The 26,829-nt window shown below is 38.9% G+C and overlaps 1 protein-coding gene across 12 annotated transcripts in view; it reads left to right on the forward strand.

The window, feature by feature from the left end:
* Window positions 1–26,829, forward strand: part of FAT3 (FAT atypical cadherin 3) — a 399,575-nt gene that overhangs the window by 299,614 nt on the left and 73,132 nt on the right. For all 12 annotated transcript variants that reach the window (XM_038142935.1, XM_038142926.1, XM_038142945.1 and 9 more), the window contains 4 exons: window positions 3,083–3,222; window positions 12,622–12,897; window positions 14,479–14,689; window positions 18,357–22,430. In XM_038142935.1, the coding sequence (XP_037998863.1) occupies window positions 3,083–3,222; window positions 12,622–12,897; window positions 14,479–14,689; window positions 18,357–22,430 (4,701 nt within the window). The remainder of the gene's footprint in view (window positions 1–3,082; window positions 3,223–12,621; window positions 12,898–14,478; window positions 14,690–18,356; window positions 22,431–26,829) is intronic.

Consider the following 26,829-nt stretch of genomic DNA (forward strand, 5'->3'; position numbering starts at 1 on the left):
CCTAGGGCCTCAGCCCTCCAACCTCTCCATGGGCACCTTTGGATGGAAGTGGTTTCATATGGAATTCCCAACTGCAAGAGTTTTAAAGAGAAGACTCCTGTTTGTTTTTACACGAGAATGATTCCTCTCTCTTTATGCAACACAGCACCCATCTTTCAAAGATGATTGTGGTGCATGCTTCTAACAGGCCTTGCATAGACTTAACCTCATAGTAGGCCTTGCATGGACTTAACACATCTGTAAGACTCTAAATGTTTAACTTTTTTATGTAATTCATTAATTCATCAGTGTTTAGTTCAGCTTCAGAAGCATTTATCATATGAGGACCTGTTTTGAGTGTATATGGAGGCCGAGGAGCAGCACAAACCATTTGCAGACTGCCTCTAGTACTGCAGATGAGAGGTAGGACCCAATATCTCAGGCAGTATTCCCAGAAGTTCATCCATCTGCATGGTTCTTCATCTGACCATGGTCTCTTAAAATGTAGAAGACTGAATCATGAATAATTCAGGGTTTCACTCCAAAATGGATTATAATCACAAATCTCACAGGAGGATGTTCTCTGATCCATCTCTGCCTCAGTGTTAGATGCAATTTCTGCCTTGTTTAATAGAAAACAATTCAATGTAGAATGAACTGCATTGCCTGGTTAGTTGCAGGCTGGGGTGGCTGGCAACCAAGATTAATTTGTTTGTCACTAGACCGTTTTGGAAGATGTGAATAATGTATAAAAAATTCACATGATAGATTCAGTTCTTTTAGGGGAAGAGTATGCTTCACTTAATGGAAGTGGCTTGAAGAAGTTGGTCTATTTGCAACAGACTATGTGGTGCCCTGAAAACCCCGCTCTGAGCCAGCAGAAGGTCTTTTAAAACATTTATTGCTAATCCTTCCATGTTACTTCTTGGAAGTTTTAAAGGCAGGTTTTTTTGGAAGTGTGTGCCAGTTGATAGCATATAATTTTTGATTGCTCATTAAGATGGTTATTAAGCATCTCAGTATAGACTCGATGTAGACTTGCACTTTGTTTTCATGGTTATCAGTATGAAACATTCTCTTTGTGAAGTGCCTACTGTCCCAAGGCTAGTTTCATTTCAGCTGAGATTTCCTTGCTTGAATCTCAAGCTCTTTTCTTCAAAGGAAGTTTTTATGGTGCAATTTTTCTCAAGTAAATCAATTTAAAACATTAATTGGGAGAAAGAAACTTTTTCTTCCAGACTAACTGAAAAAAAAAAACCCAAAAAAAACCAAAGATATAATCAATGTCCAAATACCTTGCTATTGCTTAGATATCAAGGACAGCTTGCAGAATGAGGGTAAGGGAGTAAGCAATGTTTCTATCTGCCATAAATGACAACACATCCAGTGGCAATGTTTTCCTGGAAAACCACAACTTCATCTATTAGGCTTAAACCTGTATATATGTACATACATCTGTTCAACATGTGGAAATCTGATGGCACATCTGAAATTACTACATTTCAGTGGCCAGAAGTTCACCAATACTGCCTTTCCTCTGCAGCAGTCACCTGCATTTTTATTTTTCCTCCCATTTTCTTCTATCCATCTCTGAATGTCTTTCAAGGCAAAAATGGACAGAGCAGTGCTTCTTCCACCTTCCTCTTTCTTTGCAATAGCCTGTGCAAGAGGTCTAAGTGAGGGTTCCTTCACATTAAGGAATTCAAGGGCTGTGATTTTGCTGTGTTACCTCCTAATCTTCAGCTTCTTCAAATACCAAGACATTCTTCTCTCAGTAAATGCTCGACTGCTTCTGAGACTAATGCCAGTTCCCGTTCAGCAAACCATGCAGATGGGAGAGTATGGAACACTGTTCTCTTCTCTACTCAGTCCCCAGCCCTAAAATTTTGCGAGCCATTTTGTGACACTACCAGCCATTCACATGTATCTCTCTTTATATATATTTCACCAGAGCTAAGTCAATAGGATGGGTATTTTTCTACTTGTGGACCTCATCTCAAGAGCTTTCAGCAGCTGTTACGCAAGTCTCATAACCAGTGGGGTTTGAAAGGCTTTTTGTCTCTGTAGAACAGGGCTGGCATTGAATTGCTGTGTTATGAATATACCTTAAGAGTTTGTCAGCAGTGTTGTGTCCCACCTCTCCCTGTCCCTAGCCTCCAAAATTTTCAGACTCAACTAATACTAAATTACACTTCATAGATGAGTAAGTAGGAAAACAGCTTATCAGCAGGGAGTGTGTGCTGCGCTTTTGAAACTAATGAGTGGTTCAAATTTATAAACTGTAGCTGTGGCTGACAAATCTTGTAACCCTTCAATCTGAAATTATGTTTGAGATTATATTATTTATAGCCTTATTTTACTTGTTAATAGATTTTTTTTTCTTTTCTTTCTTTCACTCAGTACTCAGGAGGGTTCTCCCACTGCTGCAGCATTCAGTGTGTGACAGGAAAAAGGGATGTTAGTATTAGAACAGGTCTTTGTGAGAGGTTTTTTGTATTGGAAAGAATTTAGGTTGTGTATCCTGTCAGATCTATTTGAATAATTCTTAAAACACTGGAAGGATTTGACCTTTGCTGCCAGTAATTATCATTGTCCTTGGTATTAACATAACAAATCTCTATTTGCATTTTTAAAATTGATTATAATTGTAATTTTTAAAAACTCAGATGATGGTATTTGCACCCAGAAGTATCAGTGAGAGTTTCCTGAAAATAAAATTTGTAGAATAAAACCCTCTTGAAATTACTTTTATTCAAAAAGATTATTATTCTTGTTCGTTATTTAAACCACAAGGGCACGCATCTTAGGGGCTTATAGCCATTTGATTCTTTTTATAGATTCAGCTAGAGTTTACTTGAATGTACTGCTAGATTTTTATTCTTTCTTTTTGGCAATGCATTTTAATATCTGCTTTTCAATATACAAACTGTGCTTTGAAATAGAAATGACTTATGAACAAAGAAGTATCGCTAGACGTACTGTGTATGCTAAGAGAGGCCATTAAGATGGATGACATTAAACAGATATGCCCACTTTTAGGAATACTTGCAATGGAAGTTTTCAAGAAATGGCTAATTTGATTGTGTTTTTGTGCAACAATTAGGAGGGAATTACGATAGTTCTTTCGACGCGTATAAGGGAGTGGGCACGATTGTCATTGCAAAGCCCCTGGATGCAGAGCAGAGGTCAATGTATAATATGACTGTGGAGGTCACCGATGGAACAAACATTGCCACAACTCAGGTAGAATATCACATTCCTTTCTTGGCAAGCTATTCATTTGTTGCTGGAATGTATATGCTATAAAAACTATTAATTTTTCCATTCAAGTGAAACCTCATCCTTTGAGACCACCAATAACTAATGGAGGGGATATTTTTCAGAGCCTTTCCATCTGGCTGTAAAGAATCGGCTGTTGAATGTTTCAAAGCGTTATTTCTCCTTTTGTTCTCTTCCTGCTCACATGAAAGTAATTTGCCTTCCTCCAGCTGAGGGAGTCCCTATCACAGGCAGCAAAGCCTAGATTGTGACAATTGCGACTCCCCATAATGGTCCAAAATACAATAGTGCTTCCATGGTGTCAGGGAATATTGCTATTGATTGTGTTAAATGGAGTTTATACCTCTCATCCTCCAAAGACCCAAATGTGGGACACAAGATCAATTGTTCAGAAAAGAAATTGTTCAGAGGCAAAACTTAAAATTCCAAGAATCTCTCCTTTAGTGTCACTGCCTGTGATTACACTGTCTTCTGCAAAGCAGCCCTGCTGAACCTTTTAAAACCAGGCTTGCTTATCAGGCTCCTTGCTTTTGAAGTTGGGTCAGATAAATGTGATGGGCTGGGGCAGTGCTGGCTCTGACACATCTTTGTAGGAGACACCGTGATGCCGAGCCTCGGTATCTGTTCAGTGGGAACCAGTCTGGAATTGGGTCATGGCACAAGGACAGGGACTCTGAGGTCCAGGGGGCACCAGGAAGACTTCAAACAGCAAAAACCTTTGATATGAGGTAGAGATGTGGGCTTCGGATTACTTAGGGCCTGAAATTCTACATCTCAGTTACTCCCCACGTGTAAATGAAAAAAATAGATTTGTGATGTTATTTCCTTTTTTATGATTCAGAAGGAAAGCCTGAACATTTTTTATGTTTACATATGTGCACAAACATGCAGATGCTTCTGTTGTACCTTGCCTTTTCGCTCAAATGCTTTGGATGTGAATCTGTATTCAGTGAGCCACAACATCAGCTTTCCTAAGAAGTTGCTAAATCATTGAGTGCTTTCTGAATCTGAATTAATATTTATATATCCTGTTTATAACCCAGCCCTAAAATGTCTGATGTTTTCTCCGAGTAATCCTCCCTTGGTAAGAAAACATCAATTGATAGTAAGTTAGGTGGTAGGAAATCCAACGTTTTCCCCATTAGTTTCAGAATTAATTGCATCTCTGCTTAAAACATCCCTTACTTTAAGCTTGATTATATCTGGCCCATGTTCCCCATTATGCCTTTCTCTGCTCAATTAAGGAACTCTTTAAAAAACACTATTTTCTCCCCAGGAAGTCACTTACTCACAATACTCAAATCACCTCCCAGTCTTCCGGTAGACAAGCAAAGGAGAATGACTGACCTCTTTCTGTTCCCTTTCCATAAGGCATTTTCTTCAACTCTTGAGTAGTTTTTTTTTTGTTATGCTGTTTTTAATGTTGGCTACACTCTTAGTCCACATTTTAGATGGTGTTGAATGCCTAATGTGACCCTTTTTCTTTCTTGCAAACATTTCAGCCAAAAAATGTTAAAAAGCTTAGGGAATTTCAAACATGCTGGATTAAAGTAATTTCTCTTTTCATGGATATTGTGTTTATTGTTTCTGCTGCTTTTGATTTAATAAATTGACCTATATAACAGTCCTCAAAACCTAGTTGGATGAAACCCCTACATTTTTAATTAAAACATATGGTAAAAACATATTTCAGTAAAGCTGTTGCATTCTAAAAGAAGCCTGAGCATTCTTTCTAACAGTGATGTGACCCATTTAGGAATGCAAGACAGTTTCAGATTGCAAGAGTATAGCATTAAAAATCACTGGTGTGTACAGACCCTTCCCTCCCCCACCTTCTCTCTGTGTGGGTACTGTTTAATTATTTAATGGTGGCCAGGGCATCTGAGCATGTGTTTCTTTTGGTCTTCGCAACAAAGATTTCAAAAGTGATCGTTATCTGAAAACTGCCAGAATTATGGCCTTCATATTTATCACTCCATTTTGCAAAACTTTCCAACTTTATTTTGGGCTGTACTTTGGAGCCTTTGGTTACCTTCCTCATCTTAATTTTCTTTTATAAAAAAATTTAAAAATATATAAAACTGATTGGTTTAATTTTAAAATGTCATAGAATAGATCTTTTAGTGATAGCTCTAAGTGGCCTTATTCTGAGTTTTGCCAAAACAACATTTTAAGTATTTTGTTCTATGTACTCAGTACCACCTGCATTTTTAACTGCAGCTGCAGGAAGTTGTGGTAGAAGACAAAGCAGGTAGAAAGCAATTTTGAATAACAATAAAATAATTTAAAGGCCCCCTCAAAGTATGATGGTTTATTATGAAACAGCTGATGATCACCATGTGCAATGGAACACTCTTGCTTTTTATTCCACCCCAGCTGTTTTCCTTTATCTCTTCTTGGCCTTCTGTCTGTTATACGGTTGGAGGTGGTAAAATACAGCATAAAAATGCCAAAGATTTTTGTTTGGGTAACCTGATCCCTGGCATGGACTTGGTGAAGTTTCTTCAGCAATGTTCCTGCATGCCTTAAACTCCAATGAACTGTTCACTTCCTTCATGCCTTACTGTGCACGTGGTTCATTACTGTACCATGAGAGGAAGGAAATAATTTTGATTTAAAAGTTACATCTGTTGTAATAATGGATTACTGTAATGAAAAGAGGCAAAAAGAACATAAGGAGTACTAAAAAAAAAAAAAAATTTACAAACTTTCTGTGTAACCAAAAGCCTACTTGTTTTGGGCATGATCAAGGTTTCCAAGAGAAATACAGTCTCCAAAGTGAGAACCAAAGTGCCAGGACTTGTTGAGCCACTGCCACTCACCATGCTGCCCATCCATCTAAGCCTGAACCATCCAGCAGTTGGGATGGGAAGGGATACAGAAGGAAAAATACAAAAAAGTTTTCACTTGTTTGATTTATATATTTGAAGTGTGGGTATAAAACTTCAGTCACGGTGATTAACTTCTAGAATGGCTAAGTCTCCTGACTTAGCCAGGGAGAGCTTTTGCTTTTTTCCTTTCTTTTATCCATCATTGCTTGAGGCCACGCAGTCATTTAATAAAGGCTGAATGCATACATTTGCTCTAAATTCCCACGAAACGCAACTCCTGCAGCTGCCAGGCGAGCTGTTGGCCATGCAGAGGGGTTGGGCCTTCTGTATCCCATGTGCTGGAGAGAGCTGGGACAGTGGCTCTGTGCAGTGCCTCTGTGCTGCAGTGCCTTTGCTCCCTGCCATGGCCATCACCTCCCTTTGGCCTGCAAAAGGGTTTGGTGCCCTTGCTTGAGCAGAGAGAGGTGTCTCCCCACAAGAAATCATTTTAATGGCATCTAAATGCCTACTCCTGCCAAAATTTTGACTCTGCAACATTAGAAATGCTCCTGGTCATGAGTTAGGTTTAATCGAAACCCCTTTTTTTACTGAACAACTTTCATACATACTGGTGCAACAGAGGAATAGAATCACATTTATTTACTTATTTGTAGCGCATACTCTTGAGCTTTGTTAAAATACCCACAGAAGCATAGAACGGGGGGGAATCACTGAACTATTATTTAAGTTATTATAACGTTTCACTTTTATTGCCAATGTTGTCCTAGCAGATAATTATATTTTTTTAAGAACAGCCTCGGGAGTGATGTTACTATGTGAAAAAGATGATTTTACTCCTTGTTTTTCTGCCTTCTTCTTTCTCATCATTGTAACTGCTATAGAAGAGATGTGTTAAAGCATGAGGGCTTTTGCTTCCAAGCTAGGAGGCAAAAGGCACCTCAGTTTCACTTACTGCAAAACCTCACAGTAGAGTGAGCACTCAGTGGGTAACGTGCACTTCCCTCTGAGAAGTTTTTGCAGATCCAGAGATGTTCGCTTGAAATATGCTCTGCTGAAGCTGGCCAGACTGGAAGAACAGACAGAAGTTACTGCTCATTGCCCATTTCTGTCTCTTCTTGCAGAAGGTTTTGGAATTAATTTTATTCTTGTGCTGAGGATTGACTTTTAATTCTGAGTTTCTGTCTCACCTTTCAGAGATCACCTCTTCTTTACAACATTTTCCTAAGAGGAGCTGATCAGTCACCCTGAGTGAGGGTGGTTCTCTTAAATGAATGGTGAAATGCTCTTCTTAGAGGACTATGGCCAAAACGTAGTAAGACAGTAGAGCCTGCCACAAGCAGTTCTGGGCTGTGGATTCTTCTAGGGCAGAAAACGAGACATGGGGATTCAATTCAATTTTTCGCTTTTGCTCTGTTGAACATTTCCTCCAAACTGTAACCAATCCTTGATTTCTGTTTTTTTTTTTTCATCCAGTAGTCTCAGCACTGCCTTGCCTATGAAGCAAAGATTTTTCTTTAAATTTAAACATAACACAAAGAACACAGTAAAGTATAAACAACTAGCCACTGATGTTGGTAGGGAAACTGAATTTTCATGTTAAAGTTGGAGTTTGGAGGAAAGAAAAATTTGTAAGGAAGTAGAAAATAAAGCTATGTGGTATCACTATTGAAAGCAGTAATTAAATTAAAATAGGTTTCAAAACCTGTGCAGAAGTGTAACCTGAGTTTAAATAATTCAGGCGCTTAATAGGTTGTACTACAACACGGTGCCCAGACCAAGCAATTAGCCAAGCAGATTGTTCCAGCTCCAAATGTCTGTAAAGCAGCTGCTGGCATTTACCCAGTTTTCAGTCAAATATGTCTGTGCCTAAACCAAAGGTATTTGTTATGGGCAACATTAAAAACAGCTTTGGAGACACTTCCTGCATTAGATTTTGTCCTGCTTTGATTTGATTGTACTTCTCTAGGCCTTTCACTTACCATTTTGAGTACAAAGTCTTTGCTAATGCTCTGAGTGTTACTTTGCCTAATTTGTAATCTTGGAGGGCCATGATTCCTTTATTTGAAATTTGTTTTAACTGTGGGAAATAGGAAGTGAGCAGGGAGAAGCAAATCTTTTATAGTGAAGACCTTGTTCAGACTATAAATTAGGCTCCACACAATGGACACAGAAGGAGGCAAGCCTGCCTTTCTGAAGCCCACAATGCCCTGGAAAAGATATGGGTTTTCAAGAAGAACCAGGCAGAGACTGGTTTGCTGCATGTTGGCTTTATGAGCGTGGAAAAAAAGACTTGCAGCTAATGTTTGTCAGTGAAAAGTAGTTCAGTCAGCAAAGAGGAATCCCTGCTTAGCAGCCAACAAATAGTAAACATTTCCATTCGTAACCTTTTGGAGATGTGTTGGGAAACTTTTAGAGCCTGGCTTTGATTCTGAACAATGGGTATTGTCACAGCTTAACACACCAGGCACCTACACAGTAATAAAGGATATTTGTGCCACACAGCTCATTCTTGCTGTATCTTCCATTTGGGAATAAATATGTAGAAAATATTAAATTACACAGACATTGGGAGTCTTTGAGTCACTTCAGTAGTGTAACACTTGATTTGAGGGGAAAGATGTGCTACCATCTGGCTAAAGCATAAGAATTCAAGGACCCTTTTGCTGACCGTTTTGAAGTCAATGGGAAATTTGCCAATAGTACCAAGATTTTAGGCCTGAGGTTGGCAGCCATAAAATGAATTTGAGAAACTTTCATTATATTAACAATCTGGTGGCACTCAGTTTACTCAGCTTCATGTATGTTTGTAGGTTTTCTATGAGCCTGGTGTTCATGTCTGTGTCAGATTTTCCTTCCTTTCTTCTTAAGTAACATCTTACTAGAAATTATCCTGCTGGAGCCGCAAATCTGCATAGGAAGAATGGCATTTTAAGGTGACCTAATAAAAGGGGTGTGGCTCAAAAATAAACTTAAAACACCTTCCCCAGCTTTACCACTGCACTTCACCTGGGATTTTGGTAACCTTGTTGCAAAGCACTGTTTTCCTGGACAAAATACGGGGATGATAGTCACTTGCTCCACAGAAATGTTGGAAGAACTAAGGGACTAATATCTATTCTAAATGGGACTGAAACTCCATTTTATTTTACCTGGTTTTGTTTAAAGTAACTCCCAAGATAGCTCAATTTTTAAGAACATTAAAGAGTTCCATTTATAAGTTTAACAGAGGTCTGTATAATCAGTATTCCCATATATAACTTAACTTTCTTTTGTTGCAAGGAAAATACAGCCCCCTCTATTAAAGAAGAGAAATGTTAAAATTACATTTGACACTCGGGGATTTTGAGGGACAGCTGAGAAAAATTAGAAATACTCTTAACTGCTTAAATAGAAGAAATTGTGAATCAATAATGACTTCTTTATTCATTAGCATTTCTAACCCATCGCCTTCCATCTCCAGATGGAAGTGGCTGTTGAAGTGCAAAGTATGTAATAAATAATGTGTATTTCAATGTGGATCACTTGACAAATCATTAAAATACTGGCATCTCTAGGGAGGAAGATGCCTGCCACTTAAACAGGCACTTGATCAGTCTTACAGTAGATGTGAAGTGAAAGAGAGAAAAGAAAAAGAAGGAAAAATAAGAGGTTTTTTGGCAATGTTCAAAGCAATTTTAAGAGCATAGCTCCCTGTAAGTTTGATGACAGTGAATGAGGGTCTCAATTTTTTTATCTTTTTTCCCTTCATGCCTTGCACTCTCCAAGCATGATTATGTCCATATGTGCGTGAGGGCAATAGCTTACACTTTTTTCAGTGGGAAGAAATGCTGCTCTGAGAATCCGTGCTGTAATTTCCACAGTCTCATGGATTACCCTTGGTCTCTGATGCTGATCCAGTCCCACCCTGTTCAGTTTGTGCAGTCTAGTAAAGGCAAAAGTCATGGAGCCATGGCTTGGATAGTCATAGTGGAAAACTTGAGATGGATAAACCTTTTGCCCTCTTCTGCTTTCTCAGTTTGCTCTGGGACGATTATATACCATGCAAACAAAATAACCTGTCACTTCTGTAGCAGTACTTTTAAGATGCATTGGTGCATTTTTATGCATTTATTTTTTTCACCTTCCAGAACAGCTGCAGCTTGCACGCACCAATTTTAGAAATAAATTCACAGATACAAGCCTGTCCCTTACATGGAAGCTTACTTGCTCACGTTAGCCTGTTCTGTACTAGCATCAGCAGAGTCAAGCACTCTAGGTATTTTTAGTCCATTTCAAAAGTTTTTACTTCTCTGTTGGACTGTCTAAAATGATACATGACAAAGTTTTTGGTCATGAATGAAAAGCAAATTAAATTATCTGTGTTAATTATCAGTCATGTTATAGTGGTACCTGTCAAGGACTGAGAATATCAAAACTGCTCAAGAAAATTTCTGTAAGTATCAAATACTGTTTATCCCCAAATCCTATTGCTTCTCTGTCTATTCCTTACACTAACAAAGTGGTTCAGCACTGGCTCTATGTCCCTTTAGATTAGAGTTCAAGACTTTATTGTTCTCCTCAGGCTTTCTTTCATATATTACAACTGGTTTCTTCACAAATTTTTAAGACATAGATTTGGGTGGGGTTTTTTTCCTCAGTCAGATCAGAAACATGTTTGATATATTACAGCAACAATAAAAGTATAAAAAGCTGAGTAACTCTTCATAATTATTATAGGCCTAGCAATGTGTATTTCCCCCCAGTTTTATTGCTATCTGTCCAAGACTGAAGCATAACTTAATATAGGCTTCACCCTGCTTCACTGTGGCGTGCCATAATCTGGTGAAAATGAAATTGTATGGAATGCAAGTCTTATGCCATTTAACTACAGAGCATTTTATTTCAGCTGTCTTTTGAACAGTTCCCAGGCTAGTTCATTACAACTGCTCCTTACAACTCCTCATGTTCCTTCTGGTAATGTGTTCTGCAAACCCTCCCACATATCATGGAAATCTAAAGTTTCATTTCTCTCTGAGGCCAACATCTGTTTGTGCAATATTGCAGTGAAAGTATAGCTGTGTTTTTCTTCTGTTAAGAACCTATGGGTGAACAGGGCTGGATCAAGCAAAACAATAAAATACTTACGTAAAAGAGAGCCAAGTAACAAAGCAACAAAGGAAATATCATGAGTGATGGTTTAGGTCTCCTAGTCTGACCAAAGGGTCCTGTGTGTGGCCTTTCCCAAGTCATTAATTGGATTATTTCTCATTTCAAAGCCTTTGAATAAAAAGACTGTTCCATTTTACTTACTGTAAAATTAGATGTGTGCTCTCACAGGCATATTCTGGAAAAATACTTTTTGTTTCTAGCACTGAAAAAAAGAATCAACACTTCACATTTCAGCTTTCAGTATTACACAGTTTGTCGAGGGTTTTGCTGCCACACTGCCCACAGCAATCTATGGCATACAAAGTCTGGAAAGCACATTGTCCTGAGGGAGTGAATTCTCCAATGGTAAAGCCCACAAAATGTTATCAGATTGACACATGTATAACGTAACTTTGAAAGACAAAGCTTGAAAAATAGTGATTCCTATTATTTATCAGAGTCAGCTTGTGATATATTGAAATGGGTGTAATAGGCAGCAAGAGCAGCACCCTGGCCCACTCTCACCCTCTCCAAGTTTCCTTCAGGATCAATACAGAAGTTTTAAAGACAGATTTGAGGCAAAGAGCACAGCATTCTTTCACATTTTTAGTGTTCTACCATTCATAAACTGCAATAAAAAGGAAACAAATAGGTGTTAGAGGGGAAAGTGAATTAGTTGGCAATAAAGATAGCCACCACTGGCAAAGGAAGAGCAAGGATGTAACAAAAAAAATAATCCTTCTGTGTCACCAGTGCCCTGAGATCAGCTGTCCTTGGTGGTATGTATTGATCTGTGTGGGGTGTGCTTGGGTGGTAGTGAGGTTGTGTTTCCTGTGCCCACCTCAAGTGGTGTAAGAGCAATCTGAGGTGTCACAGCAACTTGAAGTCTCCATTGCTGTCACCATTTGACGTTGCCAGTAAGCCCCAATGCAATATACTGGGCAGAAAAGACAGGTATCAGCTGAATCTTGATTGTATAAAAAGCAGGTTTAAGCAACATGAAAAGGATTCTTCTATAGCTTTATTAGTAGTGAAGGGGAAAGGAAATTACATAATAGTTCTAGAAGTCTCTTGTAACCAAGGCAGTTACAGGGAAGCACAAAACCTTTTCTTGTGACCATTGTAGAAATACTTTCCAATCTACAGGTACTGAAAATATGGGCTTCTTCATAGGGCTCTGAGTAGTTCTTACAGTTGGGAACATTTTACTTCCAAAGTCAAATCTTTATTATTTCTTTTGATCTGAAAAGTAAGAATTTAATATTAAATAATGTTTCTCAGTCCCACCATGCAGCAGCATAACGTCTTTGGTCATTCAAAGTAAATTGCATTTCTCTAGGTGCTTATTCAGTAGTCTTACTGGACTTCAATAACTTCAAATGTCTTTTTTTTTAATTAACTGTAGGTTCTTATCAAAGTGTTGGATAACAATGATAATGGCCCAGAATTCTCTCAGCCAAGTTACGATGTCACCATTTCAGAGGACATCCTCCCTGATACTGAAATTCTGCAAATTGAAGCTATAGACAGAGATGAAAAGCATAAGTTGAGCTACACTATTCACAGCAGCATCGATACAGTCAGCATGAGGAAATTCAGAATTGATCCCAACACTGGGGTTCTCTATACGGCTGAGAGACTGGACCACGAAGCTCAAGATAAGCACATCCTTAATGTCATGGTAAGAATGCAGCATTCCCATGGGTCTGGCCGCAGTCATGGCTGCTTCAGGGACATGCATGGAGTACGCTTCTCTTGAGTGAAGGAGTCAGTGCATTAAGTAGCCACTAATTTAATCTTGCCTGCCCTGCTGTGTATTTATTTCACAGTTTTTATTTCGGCTTTTTGGGAAACCTTATTGTGAATCCATTGTATGGAATATGATATGATTCTCTATCTCAAGGGAGAGCAAGCAGGTAATTATTTAATCTCTTGGCATTTGGTCCTCTCCCTCAAGGTAATTTTCAGAGTTTCTGAAGTGAGGGTGAAATTTATTTGAGAAGTTATTCACAGGGAGATAACTGCTTTCTTGCCATGGAGAATGCTGCAGCCTTTCTGAATACAAGCCTCATTTGTAGCTTACTTTTATGGATTTATTTCAGGACATAAACTGTTGATACATAAAATAGCTTTCCTTTATCTACATTTCCAAATCTTTGGGTATACAGAAAAAAGTTAATTACCAATTTTTACTTGGTGTGTCTAGACTACAGAACATAAATCTGTCAGTTTTCAAGTGGAGATTGTATATCATGGACATAATTTTTTAAAAAACAAACAAGCCAAAAAAACTGTGTTAGTTTAAACATAGTAGTCCACTATTTTCTTAAACTACTTAAGACTTCTGCAGCAGAGGCCTTCTAAGGAACTACTCATGGTGTGTTAGGCACAGGGGCAGCTTTGGCAGGGCACCCTAGGAAGCAAAAAGCTGCTGTGAGATGCAGCAAGGAGCAGCTGAGTTTGGTCTCTGCTCACAGAGTAAAATGTTACAAGTCCTTTGGCAAGCAGACAGAAATAGCTATAAACTGAATCACAGAAATGCATGGCCAAGAGAGGTAATTCTCTGGTGCTTGCTTTTGATCTCCACCTGATACAACAGGTCTTTTCCTCTGTTTAAAAAGAACCAAAATTTTCAGAAGATAGTGGTAGCAGGATTATCAGTAAAGCAGTGCTGAAGTGATTTGGATGAAGTTGATTGGGTGGAGTGATTGGATAAAGGTGTTTTGGATGGAGTTGAGACAGGTGTGGTAACTTACACCTCTGTTGGCAGTTACCACTTCATAAAGTTATTCCTGCTTTGTTTACTGTTGATATGATCACCTGTGTATATAATCATTAAGTAGTCCATTGGCAGCTACCAGCACTAGACAGACATGCCTATATACTGTAAAGAAGGCAATGGCAAGATAAAGGCATGACCATTCAGCAGGTATTAATAAAAAAGGAAATTCTTGCAAACCTCAACCCAAATTTAAGATCTCGTGTAGTTGCCACTTGAAAAATTCATGTCATGATAGTTAGTTGCAATGCATTTTCTCACAAGTGAAAAAAAAGTCACTAACTTCCTTCTTCCCTGTTTCTTTGAGTTTACTATCTGTCATCCCATGTATGACTGTATTTCAGACTGTTCTTTGGGACAAATGGATTTTTTTACTACTTCGTATTAAATAGAACTGAAAGCAGTATTCACACTCAGATAAGTAATATTTGTGAAGCTTTACTAGATGACTGTCAAATTGTGTGTTATGCACTTGTTCTATAGGTCCGAGATCAAGAATTCCCTTACAGAAGAAACTTGGCCAGAGTCATCATAAATGTGGAAGACTCCAATGACCACAGTCCCTACTTCACCAGCCCATTGTATGAAGCCTCGGTGTTTGAGTCAGCAGCAGTTGGATCAGCAGTGTTGCAGGTCACAGCTCTGGACAAAGACAAAGGAGAAAATGCAGAGCTTATCTATACTATTGAAGCAGGTTAGGACAGAGGCCAAAAATGAAGTATCATGGATCATGCCAGACACAGAACAGTGATGTGACGGTCATCTGTCTTGACACATAATTCAGCTTCTTTGGTCTACTTTCTCCTGTGCAGATGGGCAAAGGAGACACCTTGTTGTTGTTTTGTTGGTTTTGTTTTTTTTTAATTTTATTCTGAAGCCACTATACTCAAAACCTTTCAGAACAAACTCATTCTGGAACAGGTTTCCCAAGAGAGGTTGTGGAGTCTCCTTCTCTGGAGATGTTCAGAACCCCACAGGATCCTGTGCAATCTGCTGTAGGTGAACCTGCTTTAGCAGGAATGTTGGACCAGATGCTCTCCAGTGGTTGCTTTCCAGCCCAACCATTCTGTTATTCTGTGAATGGTTCGTTTTCACCAGATGGCTACAGAGCCTGTTACCTCTAAGTGATTGGGTCAAAGCCATCACAGAAGATCGTTATTCAAAACTGCAGCCAGTGACTTGTTTTCAGGTTTCTGGTTTCAGACTAGTGTACAGTGGATCCTCCATAAAAAAAAATGCCACAACAGCTGGTATGTGCTGATATCTTTGCCAGTATTCAGACCAGAGGAGTGCAGAGACTAAGAACAGGGCTATGATAAAACTTCTGCCATAGCATTTTAATGGCACAAGGTCTCTTTGAAACTAAGAGAGGGCACGATGATACCAGATGAAAATTGCTTTTGCAGTTAAACAGAGTATATTTACAGTCAGCACATAATTTATACCAGCAAAAGCATTCTTCTACTGGTGCAACAGCACAGTAGTAAAACATTTGCATTATCTCTCACACACGTGCAAGTGAATGCAAGTTTCTCTGGGTCACATGAATCTGAAGTTAAGAATTATCTTTGAGATAAACCATTGACAGATATATAAGAGGGGGATGCCTGGAAAAAGAGAGAAAGAATTAGAAATTTGTAAACTTAGAATTTTGTGATGTTTAATTTCTACTGAGGAGTTTTTATTCATAATATGAATCTTTCCACTGTAATACTAGCAAAACTTGAAACTTACATTTCCATAAAAAGAAGTCACAGGTACTTCAGATTATATCCATATTAGGCAGATCACAAGCCTATACCAGCATTAGGCTCTGATCCTACTGGATCTTTATTTATCCCTATATTATATAAAGACTTGTTACCAGCTAGGATAACTCATGTCAGTTAGGAGCAGGCTAAATGACAATGACTAATGACACAAGAATATCTACACCATCTGATACTGATTTAGCTTCATATAATTCAAGCTCACACCTTAAATTAAGATGATATAACCTGAAGTTTAGAGAAGACCCAAGGAACAATTTTTCTGTCATTATCTTGTATGCTCTGTGGAAGGAGATTACCTTCAGCAAACCAGAAGGTGAAGTCTTTTGCTGCTGAAAGTGTTGAACTTAGAATGAGGAAGATGTTAGCACTCCAGAGCAAATATTTCCTTTATGTACTGAGTTTCTTCTTAGCAGTTACTTCTCAGTATTCTCCACTGGCCTTTAACTTAAATTAGGGGCAATCTTACACATGCTCAGACAGGAAAACACTGTCCTTATGGAACAAATTCTGAGCAGACTAGATCAAGTTCCTACGGCAATGTTTTTGAAGACTATTCCCAGCTTTTTCTTGACACCTTGTTACTATTATGGGTTCCAAATCATCTAGAGGTGCCACCACAATGTAAAGAGCATCCTGACATCTAAGGAGTATTGTTCCAATTACACTGGTAATAGAATCCTATATGATGCAGGCAGGAAAATATTATTAGAAAAGATGCTTTAGCTATTAGATGATTTCTAGAGACTCTCTTTTTCATTACAGCCTGTTTCTGTTTCATCATGAGCTCTCTCTGCAATGTCAGACCTCAAACTTCCATTTACTGTAAGCCTCACACTCCTCCAGTTTCATTATCCATAGATGTCCCAATCTCAGGTGCCTCAAAATTCCGTATTCAGCTGCTGAATATGATCCATAAAATATATAGTTGAGGATATTGGTTTTAGCTGCAGAATTCAGATTGTACACAGCCCTTTGATTCAGGGGGATTACTCACCGCATCTTACATTGCTCTGAAGAGAGCAATTGATAAAGAAAGTAGTTTTTGTGTAATTTTGTAAGAAATTCCTAAAGGAGAAGAAACAGCTCTTGCCTTGCAGGAGGCAGACAGTGGCTCAAAATTATTTGTATTAGCAAGCACTGAGAAAAAAACAGCAGCAGCATTTGTAGTGTCTGTAAATGTGACAGATGCCATTATTTTTATGAGAATTTGTAGCTCTGGAAGAATCTCACCTCCTGGGTAAATAGCACAATTTTTGGTTTAGCTAGTAAACTTTACTGATCTGAAATGAAGGATATAAATAGAAAGCCACTACCAGTATTGAACTACATAGAGTAGTATGTAGCTTAAATTAGCCTCCAGAATTTACAACAGATAGTGAATCATATCTTAAAAATAGTTCACATTACCTCACTCCATTTAGGATTCCATGTATTTAGGCATTCCAGCTACAACGTACACGTTTATTGCTCTGTGCAGCACCCATAACAATCACTCTTAAAAAAACCTCTCTTGTGTATCACCTGATATATATTTCTCTCCCAGCCTTGAATGAATGCTTGACCATAGATTGGAAGCAGTTCTAGATTTGAAGATGTGAATTACAATAGAAGGAACATGGTATAGTGATTGAAATTGCTGTAACTCGGTATATGCTGTTTGTATTTAGAATCAAAATTAGAAAAAGAGTCTGTATGTTTATATATGCCATGTGTATATGCAGCATCCTTACTTCAAGCAAGCACTCAGTAAAACAGCAAAATAAGGATTGCCAATTAAAGGTGATCTCTAATTACAGGGTAGGAATACATACAGAAAGTTTCGGATCTGTCTTGCCAAAGAAGAGATTGGCAAAAAGATCAGAAAGAAGTAAAGGCCCCCAAAAAGTTCTCTGATCCAAACTTACTGTTTTCACCTTTATGCAGTCAGTGATATCCATGCTTTCATGTTGTAACAGGCATTTCATGACATTTTCTGCTAAATCTCATTCATCAGGATTCATCCTCCTCAGAGATCCTATGATAAAACTTTGTGCCACAAGATGCTTGAATCTCTTTTCTATGCTATTTGCACTGTTTTATTTTTTCTAAATGCCACTTTAACCTTTTTATATTCAGTTCTTGAATCTTGAACTACTGTAATCTCCTGTATGGTTTCTTAATATCCCATTCAATTAGGAGTCTGAGTTGTTATCCTTTAGTCATGTAATTGGCTTGTTAGCCTCTGATCTCATTTCTTTGCCTTAGGTGTACATGTATTTGACTAATTTCTTTAATTTAGGGATTTTTCTCCTTACTTCAGTAGGAGTAATGTGCATGCAGTTCTTGCTCTGATGCTAGTACTGAGAATCAAGATATAGAGGTAGCAACACCTGAGTTTCTGATGCTTTGATTACCTATACCATCTACTGAGCTCTCTAATTAGCAGAAAGAAAGGGCCTTCTGAAAGGGCCTTCAGCATACTGTTACACTGGGGGTTTTTTTTGCCTTTTTATTTAAGTAACAACCTTTAAAAATGCAGCTTGTTGCTTCTGGTTTCAGTTATCATAAAGTGAGTCATATTTCTAATCTCATTCAATATTTTTGTTTTAGGGAACACGGGAAACACATTCAAGATTGAACCAGTTTTAGGCATCATTACATTACTCAAGGAGCCAGACTTAACCACAATGGGACAGTTTGTTTTGTCAGTCAAAGTGACTGATCAAGGTTCTCCAGTACTGTCTGCAACAGCAATTGTTCGGATATCTGTGACAATGGCAGATAACTCCCACCCTAAGTTCACTCTAAAAGAATACCAAGCAGAGGTCAATGAAAATGTGGATATTGGTACTTCTGTCATTTCTCTCTCTGCAATCAGTCAGTCCACGTTAGTTTATGAGGTTAAAGATGGCAATGTTGATGGAGTCTTCACCATAAACCCATATTCCGGAGTCATCACCAGTCAAAAGGCCCTTGATTATGAACGTGCTTCCTCCTATCAGCTCATCGTACAGGCAACAAATATGGCAGGCATGGCATCAAATGCCACTGTGAACATTCAGATTGTTGATGAAAATGACAACGCCCCAGTTTTTCTCTTCTCTCAGTACTCGGGCAGCATAAGTGAAGCTGCTCCTGTGAACAGCGTGGTCCGGAGTGCAAATAACAGTCCCCTGGTGATACGTGCCACCGATGCTGACAGCAACCAGAACGCTTTGCTTGTCTACCAGATTGTGGAATCAACTGCAAAAAAGTATTTCACGGTAGATTCCAGCACAGGTGCAATCAGAACAATTGCAAATTTAGATCATGAAACGATAGCCCACTTCCACTTCCATGTTCATGTTAGAGACAGTGGGAATCCCCAGCTTACAGCAGAGAGCCCAGTCGAAGTGACCATTGAGGTAACTGATGTCAATGACAACCCACCAGTCTTCAGCCAGGCCGTGTTTGAGACAGTCTTGCTCCTGCCCACATATATTGGTGTTGAGGTTCTGAAAGTCAAAGCTTCAGACCCCGATTCAGAGATCCCTCCAGAACTAACATTTAGTATAATTGAAGGCAATATGGACCATTTTTTAATTGACTCAAGCACAGGGGTACTCACCATTAAAAACAATAGTCTCTCCAAAGACCATTATATGCTAATAGTAAGGGTATCTGATGGGAAATTTTATAGCACTGCCATGGTGACAATTATGGTAAAAGAAGCTATGGATAGTGGACTCCATTTCACACAAAATTTTTATTCCACTTCTATATCAGAAAACAGCACCAATATCACGAAGATCGCTGTGGTGAATGCTGTTGGCAACCGCCTCAACGAGCCTTTGAAATACAGCATATTAAACCCAGGAAACAAATTCAAAATCAAATCCACCTCAGGAGTCATTCAGACCACTGGCATCCCCTTTGACCGAGAGGAACAGGAGCTGTATGAGTTGGTGGTGGAAGCAAGCCGTGAGCTAGATCACCTCCGTGTTGCTCGAGTCGTGGTGAGAGTTTACATTGAGGACATAAATGACAATGCCCCGGTGTTTGTAGGGCTTCCATACTATGCTGCTGTGCAGGTTGATGCTGAACCTGGTACCCTGATATATCGAGTGACAGCTATTGATAAAGACAAGGGTGACAATGGCGAGGTGTCATACCTGCTGAAGGAAGACTATGGACATTTTGAAATTGATAGAGAATCTGGCAGCGTCACTCTAAAAGAAGCCTTCAATTCTGATTTATCTAATATAGAGTACTTGGTTGTCATTCTTGCCAAAGACGGCGGTAACCCATCATTGTCTGCGTTGGTAGAGCTCCCTATTACTATTGTTAACAAAGCAATGCCTGTGTTTGACAAGCCCTTCTATACAGCTTCCGTGAATGAAGATGTAGAAATGCACATGCCAATTTTAAGCATAAATGCAACCAGTCCAGAAGGCCAGGGTATCATTTATATCATTGTTGATGGAGATCCCTACAACCAGTTTAATATCGACTTTGATACTGGAGTTCTGAGTGTCATCAGCCCACTGGACTATGAAATAAATTCTCTTTTCAAGCTGATGGTGCGAGCCAGCGATGCTCTCACTGGCGCTCGCGCTGAGGTAACCGTGGACCTGATTGTTAATGATGTTAATGATAATCCTCCAGTTTTTGATCAGTCAGCTTATAATGCTACTCTGTCTGAAGCTTCTTTGATTGGGACTCCTGTGCTGCAGGTTGTTGCTACTGATGCTGACTCTGACAACAACAAGATTGTACAGTATCAGATAGTCCAGGACACCTTTAACAGCACTGACTATTTCCATATAGACAGCAGCAGTGGCCTAATTTTGACAGCCCGAATGCTGGATCATGAACTCATACAGCAGTGCAGCTTGAAAGTCAGAGCAACTGATAATGGGTTCCCACCTCTGAGCAGCGAGGTTCTCGTTAGTATCTCAATAACAGATATGAATGACAACCCTCCAGTTTTTAACCAGTTAATATATGAGTCGTATGTGAGTGAACTGGCGCCTCGCGGTCATTTTGTGACTTGTGTCCAAGCTTCTGATGCTGACAGCTCTGATTTTGACAGACTGGAGTACAGCATCCTATCAGGAAATGATCGGACCAGTTTCATTATGGACAGCAAGAGCGGTGTTATCACTCTTTCCAACCACCGCAAGCAGAGGATGGAGCCCATGTACAGCCTGAACGTCTCTGTGTCAGACGGGCTGTTCACCAGCACGGCTCAGGTGCACATTCAGATCCTTGGGGCCAACCTCTACAGCCCTGTGTTTTCACAGAGCATTTATGTTGCAGAGGTTAGAGAAAATGCTGCTCCTGGAACAAAGGTTATCCATGTGAAGGCAACAGATGGGGATTCAGGTATATATGGCCAGATCAGCTACTCCATAATAAATGATTTCGCCAAGGACCGATTTTTGATTGATGCAAATGGGCAGATTCTGACAACTGAGAGATTAGACCGTGAGAACCCGCTGGAAAGTGATATCGATATATTCTTGAGAGCCCTTGATGGAGGTGGCAGGACTACGTTTTGCACTGTGAGAGTGATAGTAGTGGATGAGAATGACAATGCTCCCAAATTTATGACAGTCGAATACAGAGCAAGTGTCAAAGCAGATGTTGGGAAAGGTTACTTGGTGACCCAAGTGCAAGCAGTAGATCCAGATGACGGAGCCAATTCCAGAATTACCTATTCTCTGTATAGTGAAGCTTCTGTTTCAGTAGCTGATCTGCTTGAAATTGATCCTGATAATGGATGGATGGTCACCAAGGGTAGCTTTAACCAACTGAAAAACACTGTTCTGTCATTTTTTGTCAAAGCAGTCGATGGTGGCATTCCTGTAAAGCATTCCCTTATTCCTGTCTACATCCATGTTTTACCGCCAGAAACCATTTTGCCTTCTTTTTCTCAACCCCAGTATTCTTTCACCGTGGCAGAAGACACCCTCATAGGCAGTACTATTGACATTCTGCATGTTTTGCCCAATCAGGGTGCTCTGTATAGCACAGTTAATGGTGAGCTATCTGAAAACAACAAAGACGGGGTTTTCATCATAGAGAAGGACACAGGGCTCATAAAATTGGATAAGAGACTTGACCACGAAATAAATTCCGCCTTTCACTTCAAAGTTGCGGCCACAATTCAGTTAGACAAAGTAGACATTGTGCTGACTGTGGATGTGGAGGTGAAGGTGTTGGATGTAAATGACAACAAGCCTGTGTTTGAAGCAGCTAGCTATGATGCTGTAATAATGGAAGGCATGCCCATAGGAACAAAACTTATGCAAGTCAAAGCAGTTGATGCAGACTCGAGTGCAAATGGGCAGGTCACGTACACGCTTGCGGTGGAATCGGAGCTGCAGAAGATCACAGAAGCATTCACCATTGATAGCAACAGTGGCTGGATCAGTACACTGAAGGATCTGGACCACGAGAAGAATTCTGCTTTCACCTTTGCAGTGGTGGCCTCAGATCTGGGGGAAACTTTGTCCTTGTCCTCAACCACCTTGGTCTCAGTTACTGTGACAGATATAAACGATAATGCACCTGTCTTTGAGCACGAGGTGTACAGAGGGTCGGTGAAGGAGAGTGACCCTCCAGGGGAAGTTGTGGCTGTTCTTAGCACCTGGGATGAAGACACATCTGATGTCAATCGGCAGGTTAGCTACCATATTACAGGTGAGAAACAGCTTTCATGCTTTCTTCCCATAACCAGCTTACTGAAGAACTGTGCATGTGTCCAGTTTTCGGCGAATATTTAGCAGGGTTTCAGCTAAATTATCACTGTTAATGAGTCAATTACATTCCTTTTTTTTTGGACAGAATTTGCAGCAAAGCTGAAAAGAGGGAGAGGAATGTGTATGTGTGTGTGTGTCTGTGTTGCTCTCTCAATTTTCCAAGATGAATGCTTCCTGATTTGCTGCAGTGCAATGTAGTGTAGCCATCAACCCATCATAATTGATATGTCAGCTTGAAAACTATAATGAATTAATGTTTCAAACAAGGGAAAAGGAAAATTTTCTTCTTACAGAGAAAATCCTTTTGCTTCCAAGCATTTAAATTTCTTTTGAAATAACATTTTTCTTTTTGAGATAGGAAAGTGGATGCCAGAGCCGTTTTGAAATACCACTATTTGGAATGGGGAGTGGGGGGGGGGACACAAATGAATTTTACATTACAGAATGAGGGATGCCATTTATTATCAGTACAGATTTCTGGCCAGCGAAATAGCAATATACTTAGAAGCACTGGTTAGCTGCCATGCATTGTTATACACAGCATAAGGAAATTTTGATTACATTGCTAATACATTTTTCAAAGCATGGTAACGTTGCTCTTTCCTATTGTGTATTTATTATCATTCTTTTCTCCTAGATTCAACCTAGCTTTTGTGTGAGGATGTTATGAGTGATAGGTGCTACAGTTATTTTTCTCCTTCCGTCTTGCATTGTCCAATAGCTTTCGTTAGGGAGCAACTTTTTCACTCCCCCCAACCTTAGCAATTCAAGAGCTATTATTAACTACCTAGTAATAACCAAATTATTGGAAAAATCCACAGTTTTCACACTGGATGGGATTCAACATATATAAGACTGCATGTAGGAAGCAGGCTGTGGACAAAAATTACTTAACTAATGGGAAAATAATTTATGTATTTTGCTCTGGAGGGTAAAGCTCCTACCCCTTTGTTAGCTATTAAAATGAAAGTGGCTGTGAGCTGGTGTGTAAAGAGAGGTGTGACACCCCAGTTAGCCACAGTCTGCCTGTGTTACACATCAAAAGTGGCATCATTTTCAAAGCAACCAGAAATTTATTAATTAATGGTAACTTGAAATTTTGGATTCACTTTAAAGGTTTGCAAAGACTTTGTGTTAATAGTGTAATGTGCTGTAGGATATTAGAAGTAGAGGCAAAAGTAGTCCTGTGTGTAAATGTCAGGATTTAGAGGCTGTGGGTAAGGTGCATTATCTGCTGGTGGCCCAGTTCCCACATATGTAAAAATAAATCAGTAGTGCCTTATCCTAGAGATTTTGGGATATTTGAAAGAGTTTGGGGATCCCAGTGTAGAAAGTACAATGGGAAATTAAAATCCTTAGGTTTATAACAAAGATATGTTAGTGTGCTGTGATCATTGGCTTTGTTCTGAAGTCTGGCAGTCATCTGTTACAATGCATTATGCCTTTAGTTAGGTAGTGTTTTTTCTTCACATACCAGTGCTGTTAATTTAGCAAAAACTGGACTTTTGAATAACAACTGTCAGATATGACTCGTAAATTGTAGATAATTCTGTACCTTAGTTTCTGCCACAGTTCAAAATATGACAGATATTTTGCTGTTCTCTTATCTTCTGAAAACATTAGATGTCAAAGCCCAAAACTTTCTTACTGTACAATTACTAAAGCACAGAATGGGCTCAGAAATTCCACTTCCTTTGAATATATCATTTGAGCTTGGGAAATGCACAAGGAAAAATTGGGTTATTTTGATTAAAATGTCAAAACATCTAAAATACAGTTTCACTCACAAAATAGTCTATTCACACTTTACCTCAAGTTGATCTAAGGAAGTGAACTTGTGTTATTTCATGGAATCAGATTAACTAGATGATTATTCAAAAGCTGTGGCTTTCTGGAGGCATTTTGATTCATAGAAACTTTGTGAATACAGTAAACTCTGAGTAAAAATGATACATTAACAAAAAGGAAGAAGAAGACAAACTATGAGACTGTCATGTGTATCCACCAAAAACAGCTTTGTGAAAGTGCATCTGGAGAAAAGTAGCACATAGAAGATACATAGAAGAAATCATTATTTAGAAGATAAGAGAAATAAATATTCTGGGGCAGATGTGATCACTGAAGAGTCCTTCATGCCTTTTTGAGAAGTACAAATGCCTATTGCAGTCTTCTGGTCAGTCTTGAAAAGGGGTAGATACATTCGTGTGGATAAATAAATACTCTGCTTGGATTCCTTCAGTTTATGATTGTTTTTCATGGTTGCTGGCAAGCAGTTACCATTGTCCAAGTCCACCTTCATTTTCATTTGATGGTGAGGGAAAAAAATTTTGCTCTTACTCTTGGTTATTTGTAGTTCAGTAGCAGCTGGAGATGTTCACAAAGCAAAAGCACTATACATAAATCTTAATAGAAAAATCAATAGGAAGTGCAGATGACACAAATGCACTTAGGAAGCAAAGTAGTTTTCTTTTGAAGGCTCATTTGAGGTCATTGCCTGTATCATTTGGGGCAGTTTGCCTAAAACCAGTGTTCTTCTGATGTCTAGCCAATCTACACCCAGCCAGATGTTACTGAGATTTCAGAATGGCAAACCATGAAAAGCCACCAGAAAAATGTCAGCTGCCAAGACATTGGTACAGTAAAGTGTTGTGTGTTCCTCAGTCATGTTAATTAAGCTTCCTCAGGCACATAAAGCTAGGGAGTCAACAGTCCTTAAGCTTGGTTCAGCTGAATACAAGGAAGATGGACAGTGTGTTTTGGAAGAAAGAATTGGCGTTGTACATGGTCGGTCATTTGCTGAGTTGATTGCCCAGTATGAGCAAAAGTGTGGCTTTTGTTAGTTTTTATCATATATTTGAGATACTGCAAATCTGGAGGAATGGATATTTCAGTGTTTGGGAAGGCCTTGTGTTGCCAGATGACGAACAGTTTCTGCAGTTTTATGGTAGTAAAGCTAGGAGGATTGGATTTATCATTTCAGAAGCTGAGTAAACATGCAACGTCTTAAACTGGGAGTGGAGGATAAACGTATTGATTTTGTGTAATGCAAATGCCTGGAGTTCTAACTGGGAATTGAAAATACTTAAATAAATGCATAAATGTAAGACAGAAGCTAAATAAATAAGTTTGTAAATATTCAGTTCCCCCTCCCAGTTGGGGACATTGCAGTGAAAACTGATACTGTTGGCTTCTAGTTTTCCATTCCCTTTTAGTTGCTATAATGGCCTCTGTGTGTGCTTTAGTAATGATGTGTGTCAGGATTTGTTTATTTTGGATCACTGTGTCTCTGCATTTCATTTGTATCTGGCTGTTTTCTTTCTGTACTTCAACTTGAGCTTGATTTGGCTTTGTAGTATTTGCTGACTAGGGAGGGAGGGAGAGCATTATTTAAACTTCAAGTAACAAAAGATAAAAGATACTGCTGATTCTTTTAGCCTCAAAGCCTTTCTAAAAAGTTACTGGAGTGTTTTTTGTAGCTAGCACTTCACTGTTGTGACATTCAAAGTAGAACATAAGAAAACTGCCAAAAGATTTTAAAGAATCCATTAATACATGTAGTCAGGAGGCTTCCGTTTAGAAGAGCTACATTATTCAGAGTGAAAAACTAATTAATTAGAATGCCCCTAGGAAACTGAATCTGCTTGCATATATTAGTGAAAAAGTTAATTAATCACTGCAGAACGAGATCTGCATCAAGACATATGTATAAGTACTAGGAAATGGTTTCCTGGGCCACAGTGTGGATTTTTTTGCCTTTCCATTTTTAAGAATATTTTCTTATTTTCTTGGTGGTGTTTTAGTTTTATATCTCATTATGTCTCTTATACTTCATAGTCCACTTTTGCCTTCCATCAGTGAAGTATAGAGCCAGTCCTGAGAAGCAAAAAAAAAAAAAAAAAAAAAAAAGTTCTCATAAAAAAGACATGCAGATAAACCACTCTTCCTTCTTATTGCATGGGTTTCTTGGTCATTCAGGTTGATTCTTTTCTAGTGGAGTAAAAAGGAGGAAAAGAGATCCCAAGGACCATTTTTTTTGTACATATTCCCCAAATTCCTAGGTATGATTTAAAAGCCATTCCATTAGCAACAAAGCAACAGTGATTTTAAAATTGCTCCAAGGTAGTGTTTCTGCTAACCATAAAAGCCACCAGCTGATTTTAATTAGATTTTACCTTTCCTCTTTTCTTAGCAATGGGATGCCCATACCTCGAGTATATTGCTTCTGAGTTGCTCAGGACAGTTAATAATTTCCTTTTACAAAAGGACTAACATGCAGGAAAGCCCTGATTAATATCATGAAGCAAAATAAGAATATTTAAGACTACTTTTATTAATGGTTT

Source organism: Motacilla alba, chromosome 1 (assembly GCF_015832195.1).
Source record: "Motacilla alba alba isolate MOTALB_02 chromosome 1, Motacilla_alba_V1.0_pri, whole genome shotgun sequence".
NCBI lineage: Eukaryota > Metazoa > Chordata > Aves > Passeriformes > Motacillidae > Motacilla > Motacilla alba.